This window comes from Phaseolus vulgaris, chromosome 5, assembly GCF_000499845.2.
Source record: "Phaseolus vulgaris cultivar G19833 chromosome 5, P. vulgaris v2.0, whole genome shotgun sequence".
Lineage (NCBI taxonomy): Eukaryota > Viridiplantae > Streptophyta > Magnoliopsida > Fabales > Fabaceae > Phaseolus > Phaseolus vulgaris.
This window is the reverse complement of record NC_023755.2, coordinates 40,493,584-40,517,381: the sequence shown is the minus strand read 5'-3', so window position 1 is coordinate 40,517,381 and position 23,798 is coordinate 40,493,584. Positions and strand designations below refer to the sequence as shown.

Genomic DNA, 23,798 nt, shown 5'->3' with positions numbered 1-23,798 from the left:
AATACTCATCCGTTTGACCTGAAATTTGTCGTGTTTTGTCCCAAATTCAATGGAGATTCTTGGGTGGAATTTCAGGAAAAAACTATTCTGGGAGAATTTTGAGCAAACCAAGGCTATCCTCTACCGAAACTTGTGAAATTCCGGCCTAATTTCTGCAATTTCATTCTGGGTCCGTATTGTGCTGAAAAAATTTTACACAAGCACTTTCGCATGTTGTTTTCACCAAGGCAAGAAAGCACGTCCATAAACGAATCACAAAAAGAAGATAAGCGGAAGAAAAGCCAAGACATTTTGTTTTTGGAAAACCGGTTTTGTTCACTCTCGGTCTCGGACCTAATACGCCTTACTCCTTGGGTATTTTAGTCTTAAATTTTTACCAGACATTCGTCACTGTGTCTATTGAGTTTTGACTGAGATTTGACCGCCAGATTCATCCCACAAAATTGGTAATAAACTTTTTATTCGTCATCGCGAGGGCTGAAAGGAAGGTTCGGTTTTGTGTGAAACTGTTTAATTTTTTTCGTGGGTGAATATTCATCCGTTTGACCTGAAATTTGTCGCATTTGTCCCAAATTCAATGGAGATTCTTGGGTGGAATTTCAGGAAAAAACTATTCCGAGAGAATTTTGAGGAAACCAAGGCTATCCTCTACCGAAACTTGTGAAATTCTGGCCTAATTTCTGCAATTTCATTATGGGTCCGTATTGCGCTGAAAAAAATTCACACAAGCACTTTCGTATGTTGTTTTCACCTAGGCAAGGAGTCACGTCCATAAACGAATCACAAAGAGAATATAAGCGGAAGAAAAGCCAAGACATTTTGTTTTTGGAAAATCGGTTTTGTTCACTCTCGGTCTCGGACCTACTACGCCTTACTCCTTGTGTATTTTAGTCTTAAATTTTTACCAGACATTCGTCACTGTGTCTATTGAGTTTTGACTGAGATTTGAGCCCCAGATTCATCCCACAAAATTGGCAATAAATTTTTTATTCGTCATCACCAAGGCTGAAAGGAAGGTTCGGTTTTGTGTGAAACTGTTTAATTTTGTTTAATTTTTTTCGTGGGTGAATATTCATCCGTTTGACCTGAAATTTGTCCCGTTTGTTCCCAAATTCAATGGAGATTCTTGGGTGGAATTTCAAGAAAAAACTATTCCGGGAGAATTTTGAGCAAACCAAGGCTATCCTCTACCGAAACTTGTGAAATTCCGGCCTAATTTCTGCAATTTCATTCTGGTTCCGTATTGCGCTGAAAAAAATTCACACAAGCACTTTCGCATGTTGCTTTCACCTAGGCAAGGAGGCGCATCCATAAACGAATCACAAAAAGAAGATAAGCGGAAGAAAAGCCAAGACATTTTGTTTTTGTAAAACCGATTTTGTTCACTCTCGGTCTCGGACCTACTACGCCTTACTGCTTGGGTATTTTAGTCTTAAATTTTTACCAGACATTCGTCACTGTGTCTATTGAGTTTTGACTAAGATTTGAGCCCCAGATTCATCCCACAAATTTGGTAATAAAGTTTTTATTCGTCATCGCCAGGGCTGAAAGGAAGGTTCGGTTTTGTGTGAAACTGTTTAATTTTTTTCGTGGGTGAATATTCATCCGTTTGACCTGAAATTTGTCGCGTTTTGTCCCAAATTCAATGGAGATTCCTCGGTGGAATTTCAGGAAAAAACTATTCTGGGAGAATTTTGAGCAAACCAAAGCTATCCTCTACCGAAACTTGTGAAATTCCGACCTAATTTCTGCAATTTCATTCTGGGTCCGTATTGCGCTGAAAAAAATTCACACAAGCACTTTCGTATGTTGTTTTCACCTAGGCAAGGAGGCACTTCCATAAACGAATCACAAAAAGAATATAAGCGGAAGAAAAGCCAAGACATTTTGTTTTTGGAAAACCGGTTTTGTTCACTCTCGTTCTCGGACCTACTACGCCTTACTCCTTGGGTATTTTAGTCTTAAATTTTTACCAGACATTCGTCACTGTGTCTATTGAGTTTTGACTGAGATTTGAGCCCCAGATTCATCCCACAAAATTGGTAATAAATTTTTTATTCGTCATCGCCAGGGCTGAAAGGAAGGTTCGGTTTTGTGTGAAACTGTTTAATATTTTTCGTGGGTGAATATTCATCCGTTTGACCTGAAATTTGTCGCGTTTTGTCCCAAATTCAATGGAGATTCTTGGGTGGAATTTCAGGAAAAAACTATTCCGGGAGAATTTTAAGCAAACCAAAGCTATCCTCTACCGAAACTTTGGAAATTCCGGCCTAATTTCTGCAATTTCATTCTGGGTCTGTATTGCGCTTAAAAAAATTCACACAAACACTTTCATATGTTTTTTTCACCTAGGCAAGGAGGCACGTCCATAAACGAATCACAAAAAGAAGATAAGCGGAAGAAAAGCCAAGACATTTTGTTTTTGGAAAACCGATTTTGTTCACTCTCGGTCTCGGACCTACTACGCCTTACTCCTTGGGTATTTTAGTCTTAAATTTTTACCAGACATTCGTCACTGTGTCTATTGAGTTTTGACTGAGATTTGAGCCCCAGATTCATCCCACAAAATTGGTAATAAATTTTTTATTCGTCATCACGAGGGCTGAAAGGAAGGTTCGGTTTTGTGTGAAACTGTTTAATTTTTTTCGTGGGTGAATATTCATCCGTTTGACCTGAAATTTGTCGCGTTTTGTCCCAAATTCAATGGAGATTCTTGGGTGGAATTTCAGGAAAAAACTATTCCGAGAGAATTTTGAGCAAACCAAGGCTATCCTCTACCGACACTTGTGAAATTCCGGCCTAATTTCTGCAATTTCATTCTGGGTCCGTATTGCGCTGAAAAAAATTCACACAAACACTTTCATATGTTTTTTTCACCTAGGCAAGGAGGCACGTCCATAAACGAATCACAAAAAGAATATAAGCGGAAGAAAAGCCAAGACATTTTGTTTTTGGAAAACCGGTTTTGTTCACTCTCGTTCTCGGACCTACTACGCCTTACTCCTTGGGTATTTTAGTCTTAAATTTTTACCAGACATTCGTCACTGTGTCTATTGAGTTTTGACTGAGATTTGAGCCCCAGATTCATCCCACAAAATTGGTAATAAATTTTTTATTCGTCATCGCCAGGGCTGAAAGGAAGGTTCGGTTTTGTGTGAAACTGTTTAATTTTTTTCGTGGGTGAATATTCATCCGTTTGACCTGAAATTTGTCGCGTTTTGTCCCAAATTCAATGGAGATTCTTGGGTGGAATTTCAGGAAAAAACTATTTCGGGAGAATTTTGAGCAAACCAAAGCTATCATCTACCGAAACTTGTGAAATTCCGGCCTAATTTCTGCAATTTAATTCTGGGTCCGTATTGCGCTGAAAAAAATTCACACAAGCACTTTCGTATGTTGTTTTCACCTAGGCAAGGAGACACTTCCATAAACGAATCACAAAAAGAATATAAGCGGAAGAAAAGCCAAGACATTTTGTTTTTGGAAAACCGATTTTGTTCACTCTCGGTCTCGGACCTACTACGCCTTACTCCTTGGGTATTTTAGTCTTAAATTTTTACCAGACATTCGTCACTGTGTCTATTGAGTTTTGACTGAGATTTGAGCCCCAGATTCATCCCACAAAATTGGTAATAAATTTTTTATTCGTCATCGCCAGGGCTGAAAGGAAGGTTCGGTTTTGTGTGAAACTGTTTAATTTTTTTCGTGGGTGAATATTCATCCGTTTGACCTGAAATTTGTCGCGTTTTGTCCCAAATTCAATGGAGATTCTTGGGTGGAATTTCAGGAAAAAACTATTCCGGGAGAATTTTGAGCAAACCAAAGCTATCATCTACCGAAACTTGTGTAATTCCGGCCTAATTTCTGCAATTTCATTCTGGGTCCGTATTGCGCTGAAAAAAATTCACACAAGCACTTTCGTATGTTGTTTTCATCTAGGCAAGGAGGCACGTCCATAAACGAATCACAAAAAGAATATAAGCGGAAGAAAAGCCAAGACATTTTGTTTTTCGAAAACCGGTTTTGTTCACTCTCGGTCTCGGGCCTACTACGCCTTACTCCTTGGGTATTTTAGTCTTAAATTTTTACCAGACATTTGTCACTGTGTCTATTGAGTTTTGACTGAGATTTGAGCCCCAGATTCATCCCACAAAATTGGTAATAAATTTTTTATTCGTCATCGCCAGGGCTGAAAGGAAGGTTCTGTTTTGTGTGAAACTGTTTAATTTTTTTCGTGGGTGAATATTCATCCGTTTGATCTGAAATTTGTCGCATTTTGTCCCAAATTCAATGGAGATTCTTGGGTGGAATTTCAGGAAAAAACTATTCTGAGAGAATTTTGAGCAAACCAAGGCTTTCCTCTACCGAAACTTGTGAAATTCCGGCCTAATTTCTGCAATTTCATTCTGGGTCCGTATTGTGCTAAAAAAAATTCACACAAACACTTTCATATGTTGTTTTCACCTAGGCAAGGAGGCACGTCCATAAACGAATCACAAAAAGAAGATAAGCGGAAGAAAAGCCAAGACATTTTGGTTTTGGAAAACCGATTTTGTTCACTCTCGGTCTCGGACCTACTACGCCTTACTCCTTGGGTATTTTAGTCTTAAATTTTTACCAGACATTCGTCACTGTGTCTATTGAGTTTTGGCTGAGGTTTGAGCCCCAGATTCATCCCACAAGATTCGCAATAAACTTTTTATTCGTCATCGCAAGGAAGGTTTGTTTTTGTGTGAAACTGTTTGATTTTTTTCGTGGGTGAATATTCATCCGTTTGACCTGAAATTTGTCGCGTTTTGTCCCGAATTTAGTGGAGATTCTTGGGTGGAATTTCAGTAAAAAACTATTCTGGGAGAATGTTTCAGAAATTTTGTGCAAATATTTAGCAAATGCATAAATCCATTCTCCACTATTATTTGAGAATAGAGTGGAGAAAAGGAGAGAGCTAAGGTTTTTTCCAAAAGCTTTTGTACATGTTTAGAAAACTTGTTTTTGAAATTTTATTCTGAAACTCATCTCATGATGTTGTGAAATTTTTTTCCAAAAATCTCGCTGGAATTATCATGTTAGGGAAAATTTGTTCCAAAAACTCATTTTGAAATGTTGTGAAAAGAATGTTCTGAAAAATCTATTATGGAAATCCTGTTTCAAAATTCTATTCAGAAAATTATATATTCTGGAAATCATGTTCCAAAAATAAATAAATAAACCTTGTTTGGAAGAATTCCAGAACTAGAAGTCACTTTTAATGGTCATTTTAAAATCATGGGGTGCAGCTAGAAATTATGGAGGTGCAGGAAAAAGCTACTATGGTCATTGAAAACACCAGAATTCACAAACCTCAATAAAACGTCATAACTCAGGGCAATTTCTCCTTCCACTACCATATTTTCCTTATGCACCTACAATATTTTTTAAAATACCCATTTTCCCCTTTCTGTTTTAATATCCAAATCAATAATATAATTATAAGTTTATAATTATACAATTCAGGATGTATTTTTAAACTGTATAATTCAAATACTTTTTTATATCTAAAAATATATTTTAAAATTTACAATTTGAAAACATATTTTAAACTGGACAATCCAAAACTATATCACATAAATAGTTTGAACTTTTTCCATATATCCTAAATCGTGGATAGTAAAAACAAATAACCTAATTTAGTCTGAAAAAACCAAAGAAAGAAGAAATCCACATAAAAATTATTTAAACAAAGGCACCGTTCTTTTTTATCGTTATTCTGATTCTAGAAAGAACAAAGAAAAATATGTAGTTACTTTCGTGCATATCTCAAAACGATAATGAGAAAAATAATAGTTGCTTATTTAGAAAAATAATAATTAATTAATTTAACTAATATCATGATAGGGCTTAAAATGTGAAGATTGTTGTTGCATTATAGAAAATCCAAATATTCATTAATAAAAAAATTCTACTTAGATTTTCTGCGGTCTCATTAACATTTTTTCAACTTCAAAGCCTCAGAAAGGGAAGTTGAGAAAAAAGATGCATCACTATGCACTTCATTCTTCATGTTTCATGAATCAGAAACTACACTGTTTAAAAAATTTATATATTTATATATGAATAAAAGTTGAGAAGCCGAAGACAAGATTATCCTAGTAAGTTACATGAAGAGTAAAGTTAGGATAAACCAATCTAAATAAATAACCAGAAAAAGTTCAAACTTGAGAACTTCTGCCTCTGCAACATTAGACTTGAAGAAAAATTTCACATATTTTTTGGCAATTACAAGGTTGGTCCATTGTTCTGGCATGTGAGTGTTCACAGAGGCCTGACAACACAATGGATAGAGAGAAATGTTGGATCAACTAATTCAGAGACTGTCCTGCATTAACATAAGTACATACCTAGTTCTTGAAATGGCCAGCAAGCCAAGTATGTAAAAGAAACTTGTCTTTGGCTGACATGGATCATCTCTGAGCTTCATCTGAAGAAGCTCCAACTGAAGTAGCTGCCATATTGCTTGTTGATCCATTCTCATTGGGTGGAGGCACACCCCATTTGCCTTCAGACTCAAGGGGCTCAAAGACATGAACTCCACCATCAGACAATCCTACAGCAAACTGATTTGGTTCTTGAGGATGTGCAGCAATAACAAGTGGTTGTACATTAGAACTGCAGAGCACAATGAGGCAATTAGTATTCAACTAGTACTGCACAAAAGATTGTCAGTTAATATAAAACAATCAAATTCCAAATTTAGAACAATCTTCATGAAGAATCAATGAATTGTAAGTAATGTTAATTAGATTAGATTCGCTTTAGAGTAACTCCCTTTTCACCTCTTTATAGAGAAAACAATAAAGGAAGTAAAACATACAAGTATTTTCCTTTAAAATCGTTTATAATAAGCATGAAATGATATTTGCATATCCATATTGTCCCAGTGTAAAGTTAAAATTGAAATTCATTCGGTCTGGAAGTTTGAAGAACATGTATTTCCAAAGGATATTATTGATAGCAAAGAAATGTAAAATGTTCACAACTTGAATGAGGTTTTGATTTTAAAAAACAGATTAACTAAATGAAACAAGAATAGAAGTTGAAGAACTGCTTGGGATTTTCAATGACTTCAAACCCAATTGCTTCAAGAGAAAATGGAAAAGTATCCCAAATTCACAGTTTCAAAAAAAAATCTACCAAATAAGTTCATGTTTGGTAAAATGTCAAAAGTTAAAATTGAGAAAACTAAAAATCATTAATAACTAGTGACAAGTATCATCCAAAGTGTTATAGAAGTCTATCAAACGAAGCATTACCTGACACTGGCAGAAAGATAAGCAGAAGGATTGATTCGACAACGTAATCTAAGGTTTGAAGCACTAAATACACACACTGTCGCATCTAAAAAGCTGGCATATATGAGCTGGCTATCACATGAGAAAGTTGCATGTGATACTGGGGCTGCTGATTCTCGCGGGAACCACTACAGTTTATGTTTCATTCATTAGACAAGAATAAAATTAATTATTTACAGTTAACAGAAAACTGAATTTAATAAACTAACCTGCTTCAAACATTCTAGTTTTGTTGCTTCATAAATGGCAAGCTGAGTTTCATGTACAACCAAGAAGCGGATCTGATCCTGATGAAACTGTACACGGGTATCTGCCTGAGCTGGTGGAGTTCTGCCGGCTGGAAGTTGCAAGAATCTAGATTTCTGCTTTTCCCATCCGTCAGTATTCCACACACAAAGCTGCACAACAAATAGAAATGGCTCTAAGAACTGAAGAGGAAATGCATTACCAACAGCATGCTCAAAGGGGGTCCATAATTGATGACAAAGTAGTTAAAAGACACTAAAGACTTTTAATTCAATTTAATCATAGAAAACATAGAATTCAGAGAAAAATCTAGGGGACAATATTACCTGAGCATCTGCCCCAGATGAAACTAGCACATTCAATACATGAGAAAAAGCAAGACCAGTTATTCTTTTAGTATGACCTTTGAGTTTACTTTTAACCTGCAAAGAAAAAAGAAAACACATTAACACCTTATTGCTTAGATAAAAGACTTAGCAGGAAATGTTTATGGGCAGCAATGATACCTCATCCACACGGACATTATATATTTGAATGGAAGAATCATCCATGCCTATAGCAATAATATTATTATCCTGAGGATGGAAAGCAAGAAAAGTTGCGGCAGGTGGTGGAGGCATGAATGTTGTCATTGTCTGTACTTAGCCAAGAAGATTGAAATTGGTTAGTTGTAAACCAAATGCAGTCTTGAATAATGACCATGGGTCATAGCTCACCTTAAAAGTCATCATATTGAACAGAGAAATCTTCCCTCCTGATGCTGACATTACATAAGAATCATTTTTTGACAGAGCAAAGCAGGGAACGGCATCCTCAGTATTGCTATCAGTAAGGTCATTGGTCATCAGAATGCCACTAGAAGGTTGCCACAACTGGGGCTGCACAGTAGCAGAGGCCTACAAAAATAAATATAATCAGAATAAAATTCCTATTCCCAATTATATGACTAGAGAAGAGCGATGTCTGAAGAGTAATTTGCACGTTCCCACACCTTGCCAGTTGAATTACGGTCACTTCGCTGCCATTTCCAGAGCAGATGAATGGCATTTGAAGCTAATGCTAGAATAGCATTACCTGAATTAGTATATATCAACCTTGATATCTGTAATAACAAAGATAAAAGTAAAATCAGAACGTCAGTTTTGGAGGGGATATCAGCTTACAAGCCGGAAATTTGAAGGTGGTCTTAACATAGTATTCATCAGTAAAATGAAATGAAGGACACATGATAGAACCCATGACATTGATGGGTTGGAAGAGGTCCAATTGCAAAAATAAAGTTTTACTACAGAAAGGACCAGAAGACCAACTAGGGCTGTTAATGCAAGGAGAGAATTTAGTAAATGTGGCATAGAGCATTTATTGTGAGATAGGGGAGTTAGTTATGTTTCTATCTGGTTTATGGTGCTGTAGTGTGTAAGGAAGTAGAAGTAAGTGTCAAGTGCATTGAGTGCTGCCTCTGGATCTGTGTTTATTTCTTAAACAGTGTGCTTGCTAGAATAAAAAAAAATCATTATTCAGAGGCGGTGTTCAACCGTCACAATTGCCAGAGTTGTTCTTTCTTTTTGATTGGGGGGTGCAAGCAAGGGAGCGGAATGCAGGAATCATTAGAATAGAAAGAGTGCGAGTAAGAAGATGAAAGGCAGGGAGATTAGGCAATCACATGTAGTGAGGGGAGGCTTGCGCTGTGAAAGAGAAGGTTTCTTAAAAACCACACCACACACACTCTTGCTACTGATAATCCTACTTACACATACAGTTGTTACTTCTGCTACTACTACCACAGATCACAGCTTACTGCTACTACTACCACAGATCACAGCTACTGCTACTACTACCACAGATCACAGCTACTGCTACTCATACACACACAACACAAGCACAACTATTGTATCTGCTACTCCTGCTTCTACTGCACACACAATCAGATGCTACTGCTACTGCTACTACACGCATCATGTGCTACCAGGCTTTGACATGAATATATTGATCACAAAGTACATTGCAGATAGAAGAGCTACTAGTCCACAAATAGAAAAATGAAAGAAATATTAAAAAGGAAATACATGTACACAATACCTATACGCTGCTCTTTTGTTGTCAAATTAAAACCATGTTCATCGAAAAAGGAAAATTTCAATGTAATTAAAATGCCATGAAAATTGGAAAGGATACTTGATATGATTAATCACATGAACACCTTTTAAGAAAAAATACAGTTAGTAAATACATACCTTGTTCACTCTAACATTCTCAGGTAGCTTCAAGGATCTACATTGAGATTGTTCATTGATTTCAGTGAGCTTCCATATCTTTGATTTGTCATTGGATTCTTCACTAATTCTAGGTTTAACATCACCCATGTTTCGAGCATCCCCATTCTGGTAAGTTGAAATTGACACATAGTAATGACAATAAATATACATTATAACAATTAAAGTGAGAACCCTAATCCGCTTTCACATCAGGATAGGAGTTGGATAATAAGCAACAAAAATAAATCATAAAAAAACAGTGGCATTCAAGTAAATAAGATCCTACTGATACAAAGACAAGATAAGCATACCATCGCAGTAATCGCGACAGATGAAGCCCTCTCTGCAAGTGCAGCACTAGTTGCTGCAGCGGCGGCGGCGGCTGAAATTGGATTTATTGCAGGCTGCCACAAGTATCATGTCAGACTAGGTTTAATTAACAGGAGGAAAGGGAAGTATCACATCTATACAAGTCTACCTTTGTCATGGCTTCTGACGTTCTAGATGTATCATATAAAGAATTCTCTAAAGTACGTAACAAACGAATACCATCTCCATTGGCTAAGATTTTGATTCCATTTTCATTTGCAGAAACAGCTAAAAGAGCTCCATCCTTGTTAAAACGGATGCGTGGGCTTGCCTAGAATTAAGATAACATATAACAATTAGCAACTACTATTTCTAGATAATGGCTATCCAAATTGTAATAAAATAATGAACTTACAGGGAGACCCCCATCAGCATCAACAGTTGTCAAAAGCTGAATATTGTCCATGTCCCAGAATTTAATGGAGAAATCATCACCTGCAGCCAAATATCGATTTTTGGTTGTATCAAATTGTACAACACCCAAAGATCTTTTGCGAAATCCTTGATAAGTCCTTTTCACAGCTCCTTCACTTTCATTCCACTCAACAATAGAGGATTCCCCCTCCTTACTTGTCCCACATGAAAAAAGTCTATAAAATACATTCAAGCCACGAAAATGTTTCAGCAGAAATAGATCAAAACATATAGTATAATTCAACAATACAATAAGATTCAGATTTAGAATACAAATAGCCATGGTTAGTATTTAGACCTTGTACCATCAGCACTGTAGGCCATGGTTGTACACCAACGACCAGGGGCTTCATAATCAACACGAGATCCCAAATTATCATACAGCCATGCTTTTATCTTTCCATCTAATGCTGTGGAAAAGATGAACTATAGCATATAGAGTTTCAACAAGAAAACAAATTAGTACCGTAGTCAAAGGATTTTCTATGGGGCACTCTACCAATAGAGATAAAGGAATCATATAGAAACAAACAACTCAACCAACATTTTCCCATTGGGTAACAAAGTCAACATCTACCTGAATGTTTTCTTTATAATGCGGACAGACAGAATAAACTGGAGCCTCATGACCTTCAAAAGTATACTGTTTTGCACCCGAAGCAGCATCCCAAACCTTAAGTTGAATAACTTAGTTAGAGACATGTTATCTTGATATAAAAAAACTAAGCTCAAGATATGAAAGACCTACCTTAATGGTCTTATCGTCACCACAGGTAATGACACATAACTGCTTATTGGGGTGGGAAAATGCTAGATCATTTACTCCACCGACATGAGCATCAATCTAGTAAAGTTCACAAGTAAACAATTACAAAAAGGGGTAAATAAAACCTAAATTAAGCAAAAAGATCTCTTCATGATACAAGTATTTGCATGCCCATATACCTCCAAATGCTGTCTAGCTTCATCCCCACCATGGTAAGAGTATATCTGAACAATGTGCCTTGAGTAAGCAACTCCTGTTTAGCAGAAAAACTCATGAATGAGTGATTCCTTTAGTTGACTTCTGACAATATATATTTCTTACATCTCCATAAAAAACTTGAAGAATTAAAAAAAATTTACCGAATAAAGCCCCATCAGGACTCCAAATAACACGGTTGACAGAAACGCCTGGATCTTTGACAAGAGCAGCCTGAATTGATTATGATTAGTTTTCTTTTCAGTCAGTGCAAACTAAACAATTCTGAGGGTTTGTTAATCAATAAATAAAGGTGAGAAAGGACAACCTGAAAGGGCATTGAACAAGCACTAAGATCCCACACTTTAAAGTTCCTCATGAGCAACCGCTCCCTAGAGCCCACTTCCCACAAAGCAATGTCCCCCACATTCGTGCCAACTGACACATTGCATCAAGAAAACAAAGTTCAGTCAATTTCCAGCATGATTAGTAAATAAATACATATAACTAAGAATCATGTCAACACTAACAAAAGGCCTTAAAAGAGTAGCAGACCAAGAAGCAGTGTCTGTTGAACTGGATGAAAGTCCATGCTCATAGGAGATGAGCCTTGGTTCAGAGTTCGCATGACAGTCTTTGGCAAGTCGTCAGGCGCATTAAAAGCCTGACCATGACCATGACCAGGGAATGTAGCTGACAGAACATTGACAGGCAGATTTACCTGCACAAAATAAACACAGATTCATAGCAGAACCGTGAAAGTTAAATAACTTGCATTTCTGAGTTCCAAGACTATATCAGATGTTTCAATAAATGAAACCAGATTACCTCATCTGATATTCCCATTGGTCTCGTTCTCTTAGAAACATGATCTGAATCACCAGACGGATAGTCAACAGAAGGATTAGTTGGAGGGGTCCTAGGGTGCTTCAAAGCAGCTTAAAAAGGCAATAAAACATTAGGGCTCGAAGATTATAAACCAAACATGGCATCCTAAGTACAACTAGTCATTAAGTGTTAAGAATGAAAGAAAGCAAAAGAATATAATACCAGGGATTGATGGTGCACCAAGACCTATAGCTCCACCAGAGACTGCAGGATGTGCTACAGTTGTTGGATTTGACATCCAACCAGCCAGGGGTGTTGGCACCGGTGCTGGAGTAGGTTGAAAAGGCTATACATATGACAGAGACCAGCACCATAATAAGAACCAAAACATAATAACATATCATACAACTCCTATTAAACCAAATCAGTTCAGTAGCCCACCCCATGAGCACCAAGAGGAGGAAATCCTCCAGCCTTTGGTAATGATCCTAGAAGTGGATTGCTAGCAGGGGATGGAGCCCGTGCACCATTTGGTTGTCCACACGAGTGATCCACAAAAAGTGTTTTTATATCTGGATTTGGCCGCGGATTCTTACAAAGTTGATGCTGCCAATTCAAGCTGAAATTTAATTTGAAACAGGAAAATAAAAAGAAAAGGAAAAATCTCAGTTATCCCATCATATAAGATTATCTAATCAGTTTTAAATAGCATTTACAGTGCAAAAGCATAAGCAGTAGCCCATCTACATGCAGAAGCTCCTCTGCATGCAAAATGATCCAACAAAAAGAAGAATTGAAGCAAGAACTAAGCAGTCAAGTATTAGCGGATATAATCAAAACATTCTATGAACAAAATTACAATGGTGCCACGCATCCCATCACTGATGAAAAATGCAATAGGGTTTCAATGGTCAGAATATTGGATAAATATAGCATGAAGCATGTGTACACCAAATAAAACAGAAAAATGTAAACATGGAAAACAGCTTATGACCTCCTTCAATTGTAACTTTTACACAAAGATACCAAAAGCAATCTATGGCCTATAACATATAGCAGTAAGTTATTACATGTAGAGCATAAAGTTGTATGTTTATTGACATTATTTTAGACCTTCAAATGAATTACCTTTGATTGATGAGAGTCCGTAACCTTGAGTTTTTAAGGTTGGGAAATTGCAATTTATCGCGAAACAAGGGATTGGCCTCAATCAATTTCTTGAGTTCAACCAACATGATTGCCCTTGCAGACTTCGTATCACCATACTTGGACAACTGCTCGTTTTCCCTATAACAAAAGAAATCACTTTCTGTCTCTTACACAAGTTTAACCAATCTACGAATTATATCCATACCTAAAATTCTCCAATGTCAAAAGCTGTGTGATTTCCTTAAACAGTTCTTCATTAAATGTGGCAAACACTTTCAAATCCTTCACTAATATTTCTACAGCCTTGGACCGATCATGCCTACCAAAATATTAATTAAAAAAACAGCAGAAGTTCAATACTCATAAGAGAATATTAAGTACATAATACATTTGTGAACTTGTTGAGAGCTTACTTATCCAATGCCTCCAGGTACTTCTGCTTCCTTATCTCAAAAAAAATCTTCATAGAATACCTATTGTCATCTACTTTGGTGAAACCAGATAGGTATCTCTCAACCTCATCCCAATTACCGTTGTGCACTTCATCCTCAAAATATTTCATGTTAAAGAAAAACCCAGACTCCTGTTCAAGCCTAGTATTCAAAAAGAATAATAATTGGTCAAATAATTAATGTGATAAACACTAATCAACACTAGTAGAGATGACAAACAATAACAACAACAACAAAATTTAAATGGAAATAACCCCACTTGTGAACAGTTTCTTTGAACTTTTCCTCATCGAGAAACTGCAGGATTAAGAACACCAACTCCCTACTGAGAGATGACATCGTAACTGCCTCGCCCTCGATCAGACAAGAACCAAAGTGAGCAACTATAAACTAGATCTGCGGACAAAAAAGACATTCAAAAAATGAGCAGTTAGAGAAATTGCACGCCGACCAGGTACGAGAAAACCACACAAAAAAATGCAGATAAGAAAATCAAGACCGAGAGTGAATCATTTGACTAGCCCCAGCAAAGCATTCAGGAAAGAAGAGCTTCCATGTCCGAAAAAATCAACCAAAACAGAGCGGGGAAAGAAGGTTTTAGGGGCAAAAACAAAAGGGCAAAAGAAATTGAGTGTTTCCCATAAGATCAAAGCTTGAGAACGAAAGCGGCTTTAATCCCACAAGGGAATCCAAGATGCAAGAGAAAAAAAAAAAAACCATAAAGTGTTTTATAAAAGGAAAGAAAAGAAGGAAAAGTCGAAATTAAAATACACATAAAAGCTACAGACTTTAACACACAGCAGATTCGGAAACTGAAAGAGAGAGAGAGAGAGAGAGAGAGAGAGAGAGAGAGAGAGAGAGAGAGAGAGAGAGAGAAAGGGTTTGGAGAAGCTCTCACCTTCAACCCTCAGTCACATGGGAAGCAAGGTCCCCCGAATATAGAACGCACCACCACACCACACCACAACAAGAGAGAGAAACCCCAACACCAAAGACCAAACCTTTCTCTTCTATTCCACTTTCTCTCTCCTGCAACAAATGTCCTAACACTCACTCTCTATCTCTAATTACCAATCTCTCTCTCTCTCTCACTCTCAATATATATATATATATATATATAGGACACATGAACTTGCTCAAATAGGTTATTTTATATAAGACGCGACAGGGAAGGGAGATGATAAGCCATCGTGCTTATTGATACGGGTTATCACCATTCCCGATAAGCTATAAGAGAGCGACACTGGCTTATCTTTCAAGTTCAGTTTCGTGTGGGTCCCACTAAGCCGGCTTCATTTTGTCTAAATTATCGGCTCGGAATCTGGAGCTGACAGCTGTCCTTCGGCTCGGTGTAAAAGTTTAGGAGGGTGATGTTTACCTACTCCCACACCTAGGGTTTTGCATCTGATCCGAACCGTTAGTAGATTTAGTCAGATTTTCACTGGTCGGAGAAGGAGATCGTAGGGTTAGAATTTAGTGAAAATATTTGGGCGAAGGAGGGGATAATTCCCAGAAAGCCATTTTCACTGGGTTCAGATCCCCCCGGGTAACGACAAAGTTTCTCGGACGGGTCCCAAAAGTGTTTGGGCTCAGTGTTTGGGGAATATTACGGTGTCTGCCACGGAGAAATGGCACTTATTGTATCACGTGATACGGCGATACAGTTCATGATTGCGATACGATATATTACGATATGAGATACGAGTTGGAGTAAAGATTCGCGAGATGAGAGTTAATAAAGTAAGTGAAGTGAATTTAATGTGTGGCGAGAGCGTGTGTAGGTTATTGTCCCTGTCAGATGTGTACGTTCACCTCTTTCCCAAAACCAACCATAAAATGCGCTAATTCAATTAGAATTTATTTTATATTTACTTTTTTCTTTTATTAAAAATAAAATACACTTTTGTTAATATTATCTAAAAATAGAAAAATATTGAATAATTATGCCATTAAATATTAAATTTTCAATTTGAATAGAGATAACTAAAACTAGAAAATTTTAAATTTTAAAAAAATTCATTAATTAAAGATAAGATTAATTTATTATAATGTAAATGAATAAATTAAAGACAATTTTATAAAATTAAGGTAAATTTAAAATTTATTTCTTAAAATAATATATGAGTTATTATAGTTTATCATTGTCAGAGTTTCTTGAATGTTGAATTGGGAATGCTTTTAAAAAATATTCAGAATGTATTTAGTGCAATTCTGGCAATGTAATTAATTATTTTTCTTAATTCTGATAAAATAATTAATATTTTGAGATATAAATTAAATAAGTATTAATGATTATTAATGGGGTTTGAATTTGTGGTCCATTGGGAAAGAGTCTGCTTAATTAACTACTATCTTTGACTCAATATTTAATGTTATGATTCTGATTATGAATAATAATTAATGTATTATTTTAGTTCATGAGAATTAAAGGGAAGCAAGCACATGAATCTTGAAACACTGGAATGTGTTTTTAACAGCAAAATCATCCAAAAAAACAAATAGTACTTATTTATGAATAAATATTAATTATCAAAACTAAATTATGAGTTCTAAATTCAATAAAAATAATAATAATACTTTCTGAATTCAGCAATTGCGTATATTTAACTTTTTCAGTAGGCCAAGTTCCTGGTCAGAGAACAAATCTAGCTGGCACTGTCAAAAAATGAGACTTTTAAGAATAATTATATATCTTTTAACAGTTTTTATTTTATTTTATGGTGAGAATATTAAATTAAAAAGAAAATGCGTTTTATGAAATAAAAAAGATATTTTGTAGTGGTTTTTTGGCAACTGTCCAGCATTTAATATATTATATTTATATAATTTCAAAAATCTATAATGGCATTAATTATTTATAATAAATTATATTATTATTGTTTCCTAAGCCTTAATTAATTTACTTATGTATTTATGTGATAAGGAAATAATATAATAAATAATTAATTAATAGAAATATTATAATATGAAAATGTATTGAAGTTGCAAAAACACATAAAAGCATTAGAAATAAGCAAACAAGTGGCATGCATTTATATGATATATATGATAATGCACTAAGCTGTTTCTAACCAATCATAACATTTTATTCTTATTAGCTGCCACTTGTTCATTCACATATAAATATTTATAGGTTAATGAATATGCATGTATTCTTATTAGCTTCATTCACATGTTTATACGTTAATTAATATGCATGTATTCTTATTGGTTGTCACATTTGTTTTTTTATTGAAAATAGTAGAAAATAAAAGCATAATTCAATTTTACATTGATTATACCATCAAGATTTATCAACTCCTATGTGATATTATAGGTTGAGTGGTCTAATAACGATCTGATAGTTAAAAAATTCTTATATGTGATTTTAATTAATATCATATATTAGGAAGTGAACTTTAGGTATAATTTTATCTTACAAAATTTGTTCATAAGGTGAGATTTTTACCCATGATATACTATGGAATGAAGAAGAGAGATAGTATCGCGCATTTATATATTAATAAATATGCATGTATTCTTCTTACCAGCTACATTCATTTTTTTATTCAAAAATATTTGAAAGGTAAAGCATAACCCAATCTTACAAAATTTCCTCATAAGGTAAGGTTTATATTCATTTATATATTATTACACCTTCGAGACTTGTTAACTTGTACGTGATCCACTACAAAAAAATCACGAAATAGAAATCAATTTTTAGAGACAAAAAATAATTAGTTGTTATAGTGACTAAATTAGAAACAGTTTTAGATACTAAAAAAATGTTGGTTTCTAAATTAGTTTATATTATTGTTAAATGGTTTATAATTTGGTGTCTAATTAACAACCAAGGTTTTTGCTACCAATTATTTATATTCTAAATCTGGTAGCAAAAACCCTGGTTGTTAATTAGACACCAATTTATAAACCATTTAACAATAATAGAAACTAATTTATAAACCAAAATTTTTTTAGTCTCTGAAACGGTATCTAATTTAGTTACAATAGCAACTAATTGTTTTTTGTATATAAAAATTGGTTTTTATTCAATGATTTTCTTATAGTGATACTACATAATGAATGGTCTGGCAGTAGTCCGATAATGATGACTTGATCAGTTCAAAAAAACTCTTATTGTGATAAACTCTATATGACTTTAATATCATATATTAGGAAATGAACTTTAAGTACAATTCTATGTTACAAAATCTGTTCATAAGGCGAGATTTGTATCCATTTATATACTATGAAATGAAGAATGAAGATTGAAGTGAGAAAGGAGAAAAAGGTAGTTGACAAAAATGTATGGGAGTGGCCCCTCTAAAATCCTCCATAACAAGAATGGCCAAAATAATAATGACAGAAGCCATGCTACACAATTTGAATTGAAATGCATGCCTTCCCTACCTTTCTTCCTTCCTACCAAATAAAGCAACACATAATAAGTGCTTTTATACGTTATGTATTTATTGCCATCACAACACTCTTTTGGATTTTATAAAAAGAAAATTGAGGAAATGAGGCACTTACCAAAGGAAAGAAAGAGGAAAAAAAAAGGCAAAGATTCGAAGGAGATTGAATTAATAGAGAAGAGTGTGGAAGTGAGGTAGACTCCACAAACCACTAACTAAGCTCAACATTACTCACCACCACACACTACACTTTTCAACCAATCCTCAAAAACACACACATCAAAACAACAACATTATTATTATTATTATTATTATTTTTATTATTATTATTATTTATACCCTCTAAAGTTCAACATGATAAGGTGTTAAAGAGAAAAAAAATTCCATATTACATATAATTGTTTATAACATCCTTATCACCAATTTGATATAAATGATAATATTAAGAATTTTCGTAATTAAAATAAAAGTATTTCAAATAATTGGATGAATTAAAAAAAATTCCATATTACATATAATTGGTTATAACATTCTTATCATTTTTTCTGCACCTTCATAATTTTTTTAATTCTTACAATACTTTTTTGAATACGATTCAGAGTGTGATGTCTTCTTTTTCATTATCAAATGATTATAGTTGGTCATGAACATTGATAGCTGGGTAAATTTTGTGATATTTTTAGTGGTTGTGATTGTGTTTTTGTTCACTTATTTTATATTTTTTTATAGAACTCATAAAAATCTATAAAAAAACCAATGAAGTAAAAAATAGAGTACAACAATAAAAATATATATATATATATATATATATATATATATATATATATATATTCACACATAAAATTTTAAATACAACGAATCTTCTCTCAAACATTCTCAAAGAAACTAACGGATCTGAAACACAATAATTAAAAAAATAATAAAAGTGTTATGATTGGAAGAGAGGTATAAAAATGTGGGTACAACTAAGATTATTTAAAAATAAGATTATATTTGTAAAAAAAAATTAAAAAATAAAATAAAATCGACTTTTTAGGGTAGAGAGATAAGGAGAATTTGTCTAATGTATAGAGAATATATAAATGAATGGATGACGTAAAAAAAATGAATGTGAGATGAGATGAGGAAAAAAGAGAGGTCCATTTAGAAATGACATCGAGAAGGTACAAATTAAAGGAATCGTGCAACATGCCTCAGCTGGGCCCCACACATTCTCTCTCTGTCTCAAGCGCTTATGAAAATACCTCTTCACCTTCTTCTTTCTTTCCTCCACTGCCCTCACCGAATACCACTCGCTCTTTCAGCGCGTGTCCTCAACTCCTTCCTTCTTTCTTCTTCTTCTTCTTTCTAAATTATGTTTTGATTTAATAAGAATTTATAAAAGTAAATTAACAATACAAAATTGTCACGTTGAATCATACTTATCTTACTGTTCTACAATAAATCCATTAATCACGTGACAATTAGTTTACATAAACAATAATACTAATGAAGTAAACAAAAAAAATTAAGATCAATGTTTGGAGATTCTTTAAACGACAATCATTTTAAAATTAATTTTGGGGGTTTTAAAGTGTATTTATTGTTATCGAAAATAAATTTACATTTTTATATTTTACTTAATGTTCCTTTCATGTTTTGTAATTCATTAAATATTTGTCTTAATTATTCTGAACTAGGTTTAAGATTACTCATATTTTGTGTGAAGTAAATGAGTGTACTGATAAATTGACTAATTTATGATTTATTTATAGATAATTTTTTATTGGTATAATAAGTTATCATCTAATCTGTTCTTATAAATATTTATGAACAAATATAGTTTATTTATATAATATTTTTGTTAGTATATAGTTTTTGTCTAGTTTTCAATGTTTTTGTATTTTTGTTCTTTTTTATGTCAAATTGCATAGTGATGATTAACATGAAAAATTTATTTAAAAAATTAATAAATTTGTTTTAACAATTAAAATATTTAATAAAAATGCTAATGTAACACCAACATTACTGAACAAATCCTTTTAAACCAATCATAAAAAATATTTTTTTTATAAAAATAAAAATATATTTATACACACAAATCTTTATTATTAATTTATATAATTCTTAACTATATAATATATAAATCCGTATACTATATTCTAAAAATTAAAAGTATACATAATTCACTAGAGTGTTACGTGGATAGTTCATTCCTTCTTTATTTTTCTTCTAACTATATAATTTTTATTTTTAATGTAATAATGAATAATCCATTTTTTACTTATTTATTTTTGTTTAACTATGAAACACATGTTTTGAAGTCCTCTGCAGTTCGCACCGACAATTATGAAACGTGTTCGTTTTCGAAATGGCTCAATTTCAAAGCATTATCCTATTAATATTTTATTTATTTATTTATTTATTTATAACTTACACAATTGAATTGGAGAGATTGGTGTTGACCAGTCAACCATACATACTCTACTCTATCACCATTCTATTGCTTACACGTGCCCAATTTTTGCTTAAACATGTTAAATACAATAGGACAAATTTATGGGTTGAATATCTCATCTAAAAATTAAAAATGAAATTCATTTTAAAATAAAAATACGAGAGATAAAATACATTTATTTTAAATAAAAAAAGTTAACTAAGAATTTTATAATTAGGATAAAGAACCAAATCTACAATTTACCTTTTTTATTATTTTCAAATATTACAATAAATATTAAGTTTTAAATTCTGTTTATAAGATATTAAACTTAAATTTTAAGTTTAACTCAACTTTATTAAAATCAGTTTATAAGTCAATGTTTGCATCCACTTATATTTTGTTACAATAAATTTTATTTTAATATTATATTAGAAATAAATTTTAAGTCTAATTCAATTTTATAAAATCGATTTATAAGATAGACTTTATTGAAAATCTTACATCGATTAAAGATTAAAGCATTTCACAATATATACGTAAGTGCAAATTTTACTTTATAAATCGAATTTATAAGGTTGACCTAAATTTAAAATTCATTTTTTAATAAACTCTGTATTCATTTATATATTATAAAATATTTTTATCTTTATTTCATGTAGAATCTTTAATATTTATGTAAAATTTAAAAAATATAATAAAACATTTATTTTGTTGTCATGAAAAGGAGTCCATTGATGTTATTGTCACCATCCTTGAACTTGAGAAAAATGGTGATTAAAAAGGAGAAACAAATAGATATTATTAGATTTTATATCCATCAATCATTTTTTATATACTTATAAAACCCATTGTTGAATAAAGTCAAGATAAATGATTTTGACTGATGAGGAAAATATATAATTTGCTTTTTTTATCATAACCCACACTACTCCATCACTTCACTAGCTTTCTCCTTTTGCAATACCCTATTTTTAAAACTCTGAATTATATTTTATATATATTTGGAATTTTAATATGGAGTTGCTAATTATTTTTGTTTATACTTATTAGTAGTTTTAAGTTGATGAAAAACATTTTCTGATTTTATTTAAAATTTAATATCATTATTAGTGAGTGCTGTCACTAGTGATCTCAGCAGTGGCAATACTATTTAATTATTAGCAATAATAATATTATTATTATTATTCTAATTTTCTCTTTTTTCTTGACGCGCGAATGCGTGCGTGTTTCTCGCGTTTTATTCTCTCTCTCTCCATAGTATGAGATGTACTTGTCTATAATTAGGTGAGATGAGACATAAAAATATAAAAGCAGTACATTTTCAACTTTTTTTTTTACTGATAATTAAATATATTATTATTATTTTTTTATTAATTAAAGATAATATTGTTTTTGTTATAGATTGTATGAAATGGTTTATTTTATAAGTAGAGCATGTTTTATATCGCGAGATTTATAGATTTATAGGTCTGCAATGGAATGAATGAGATATTGACTTGAATGGTCCTTTGAAATGCTTTAATTTGAATATTAGCATTTGCGTGTTAAATAATAAATAATAATGATGGTCCCCAGAGAATGGAAAATAACTATATAAAAACAAGAGGAAAAGAAAATGGGTGAGTCTAATTAAAATTATTATAGTTTAAGTGAAGCATAATAAGCATGAACTAATACGTGTTTCATATCGTTAATATAGTTTCACGTAGTTAAGGAGAGAAGAGGAGTTGAGATATATGTAGCACAAACATTGATACAGACACTACGACACATTTTAGAATGTAAAATACGGAGACATAGATCTATATATTATATAATTATGAATTATATAAATTAACAATAAAGATTTATATGCACAAGTATGTTTCAGATTATTTTTTGAAGTAGAAATATATTTTTCATGACTGATTCATAAAAATTTGTTTCTTATTTTTATAATCATAATAACAATTTATACAATAAAATTTGAATTTTTAAAAAATTAATGTATTTTTTTTTTAAATTGTGTTCAAACCGTACTACAATTGTCGGATACGTGATGAGTGTTGGTGTCCGATACCGACACATCATTTAAGAAAAGTGTCTGAGCTTCCTAAATTGAAATTAAACACTTTTTAAATATAAAATTGTGATCAAATACCAACAATGCAAAATGTCTTAAATATAATGATTGAATTTAAATATACTATCTCTCAAACTGGAATTCGGAACATTACCAAAACTCAAACTCAAAATCCATGGGCTTGCAGGTTTTACATCCTTCACACATGGCACATGTCAAAACTGTTACACCATTCTCACAGGAACTCCCCAATGGGTCTGTGTTCTCTGCCATATGTACACGTGGGAACTACAACTTTTCAGTAATAAGTCTCGTGTCTTCATCAATTTTACTCCACCAACACTCCACCACGAAGTAAAAAGGAAGGAAAAGGAGATTGTGGCAACAGATGAACCCAAGAGCAAGTGAGTTAATTGTGTTCACTCACACACTTCTTCTTAAATGGCGTATCCGTGTCAACACTCTTAGGATACTTATCAGTGAAATGTTGAATTCAAAAAAATATTTGTTGGATTTTTAAAAATTATAGTTCTAACATAGTTTTAAAATATATAAATATAATAACTTTATAAGAACTCAAATTTATTGTATAAATTTTTATTATGATTATAAAAATAAGAACAAATTTTTTTGAACCAGTAATGAAAAATATCTTTCTGCTCCCAAAAAAATATAGAACACACTTTTACACATAAATATTTATTTTCAATTTATATAATTCAAAATTATATAATATATAGATTCATATCCCCTTATCCTACATTTTAGAAATTATACGTATCTTCGTATCCGTGTCAGTATCGTGCTACATAGTTGTTGAATATTAGTATTACTTGTTAAACTCACCATTATTTGACCTATTGGGGTTAGAAAACATGTTATCGTTATCATCATCACATTAATAATATTCTTCTGAACAAT

At 32.9% G+C, this 23,798-nt stretch overlaps 1 protein-coding gene across 4 annotated transcripts; it reads right to left on the bottom strand.

Annotated features, from left to right (window-relative positions):
• Positions 1 to 6,194: 6,194 nt before the first annotated feature.
• Positions 6,195 to 15,128, bottom strand: LOC137836059 (protein TOPLESS). Of its 4 annotated transcripts, none has more exons than XM_068644876.1 (26): positions 14,901 to 15,128; positions 14,262 to 14,398; positions 13,964 to 14,143; positions 13,756 to 13,869; positions 13,530 to 13,688; positions 12,843 to 13,020; positions 12,624 to 12,747; positions 12,402 to 12,511; positions 12,129 to 12,294; positions 11,902 to 12,011; positions 11,738 to 11,807; positions 11,558 to 11,631; positions 11,361 to 11,456; positions 11,190 to 11,285; positions 10,911 to 11,038; positions 10,554 to 10,788; positions 10,308 to 10,469; positions 10,141 to 10,233; positions 9,809 to 9,955; positions 8,566 to 8,676; positions 8,291 to 8,470; positions 8,081 to 8,209; positions 7,901 to 7,996; positions 7,538 to 7,726; positions 7,290 to 7,456; positions 6,195 to 6,645 (listed from the first exon to the last, which is right to left on the bottom strand). In XM_068644876.1, the coding sequence occupies exons 2-26, from the start codon at positions 14,339 to 14,341 to the stop codon at positions 6,441 to 6,443; spliced, it is 3,399 nt and encodes a 1,132-aa protein (XP_068500977.1). In that variant the 5' UTR covers positions 14,342 to 14,398; positions 14,901 to 15,128; the 3' UTR covers positions 6,195 to 6,440. The 4 variants fall into 4 exon arrangements, with proteins under 4 accessions (XP_068500977.1, XP_068500979.1, XP_068500980.1 ...); XM_068644878.1 differs by having other exon boundaries at positions 12,402 to 12,445; positions 14,901 to 15,098; XM_068644879.1 differs by having other exon boundaries at positions 12,402 to 12,445; positions 14,502 to 15,088.
• Positions 15,129 to 23,798: the final 8,670 nt, after the last annotated feature.

Coding starts and splice junctions, on each gene's coding strand:
- LOC137836059 (XM_068644876.1), bottom strand. CDS start 14,341: ATGTCATCTCTCAGTAGGGAGTTGGTGTTCTTAATCCTGCAGTTTCTC. Junction 14,144..14,261: donor TTCAAAGAAACTGTTCACAA/GTGGGGTTATTT, acceptor TTTGAATACTAG/GCTTGAACAGGAGTCTGGGT. Junction 11,286..11,360: donor GTGACGATAAGACCATTAAG/GTAGGTCTTTCA, acceptor ATTCAACTTAAG/GTTTGGGATGCTGCTTCGGG.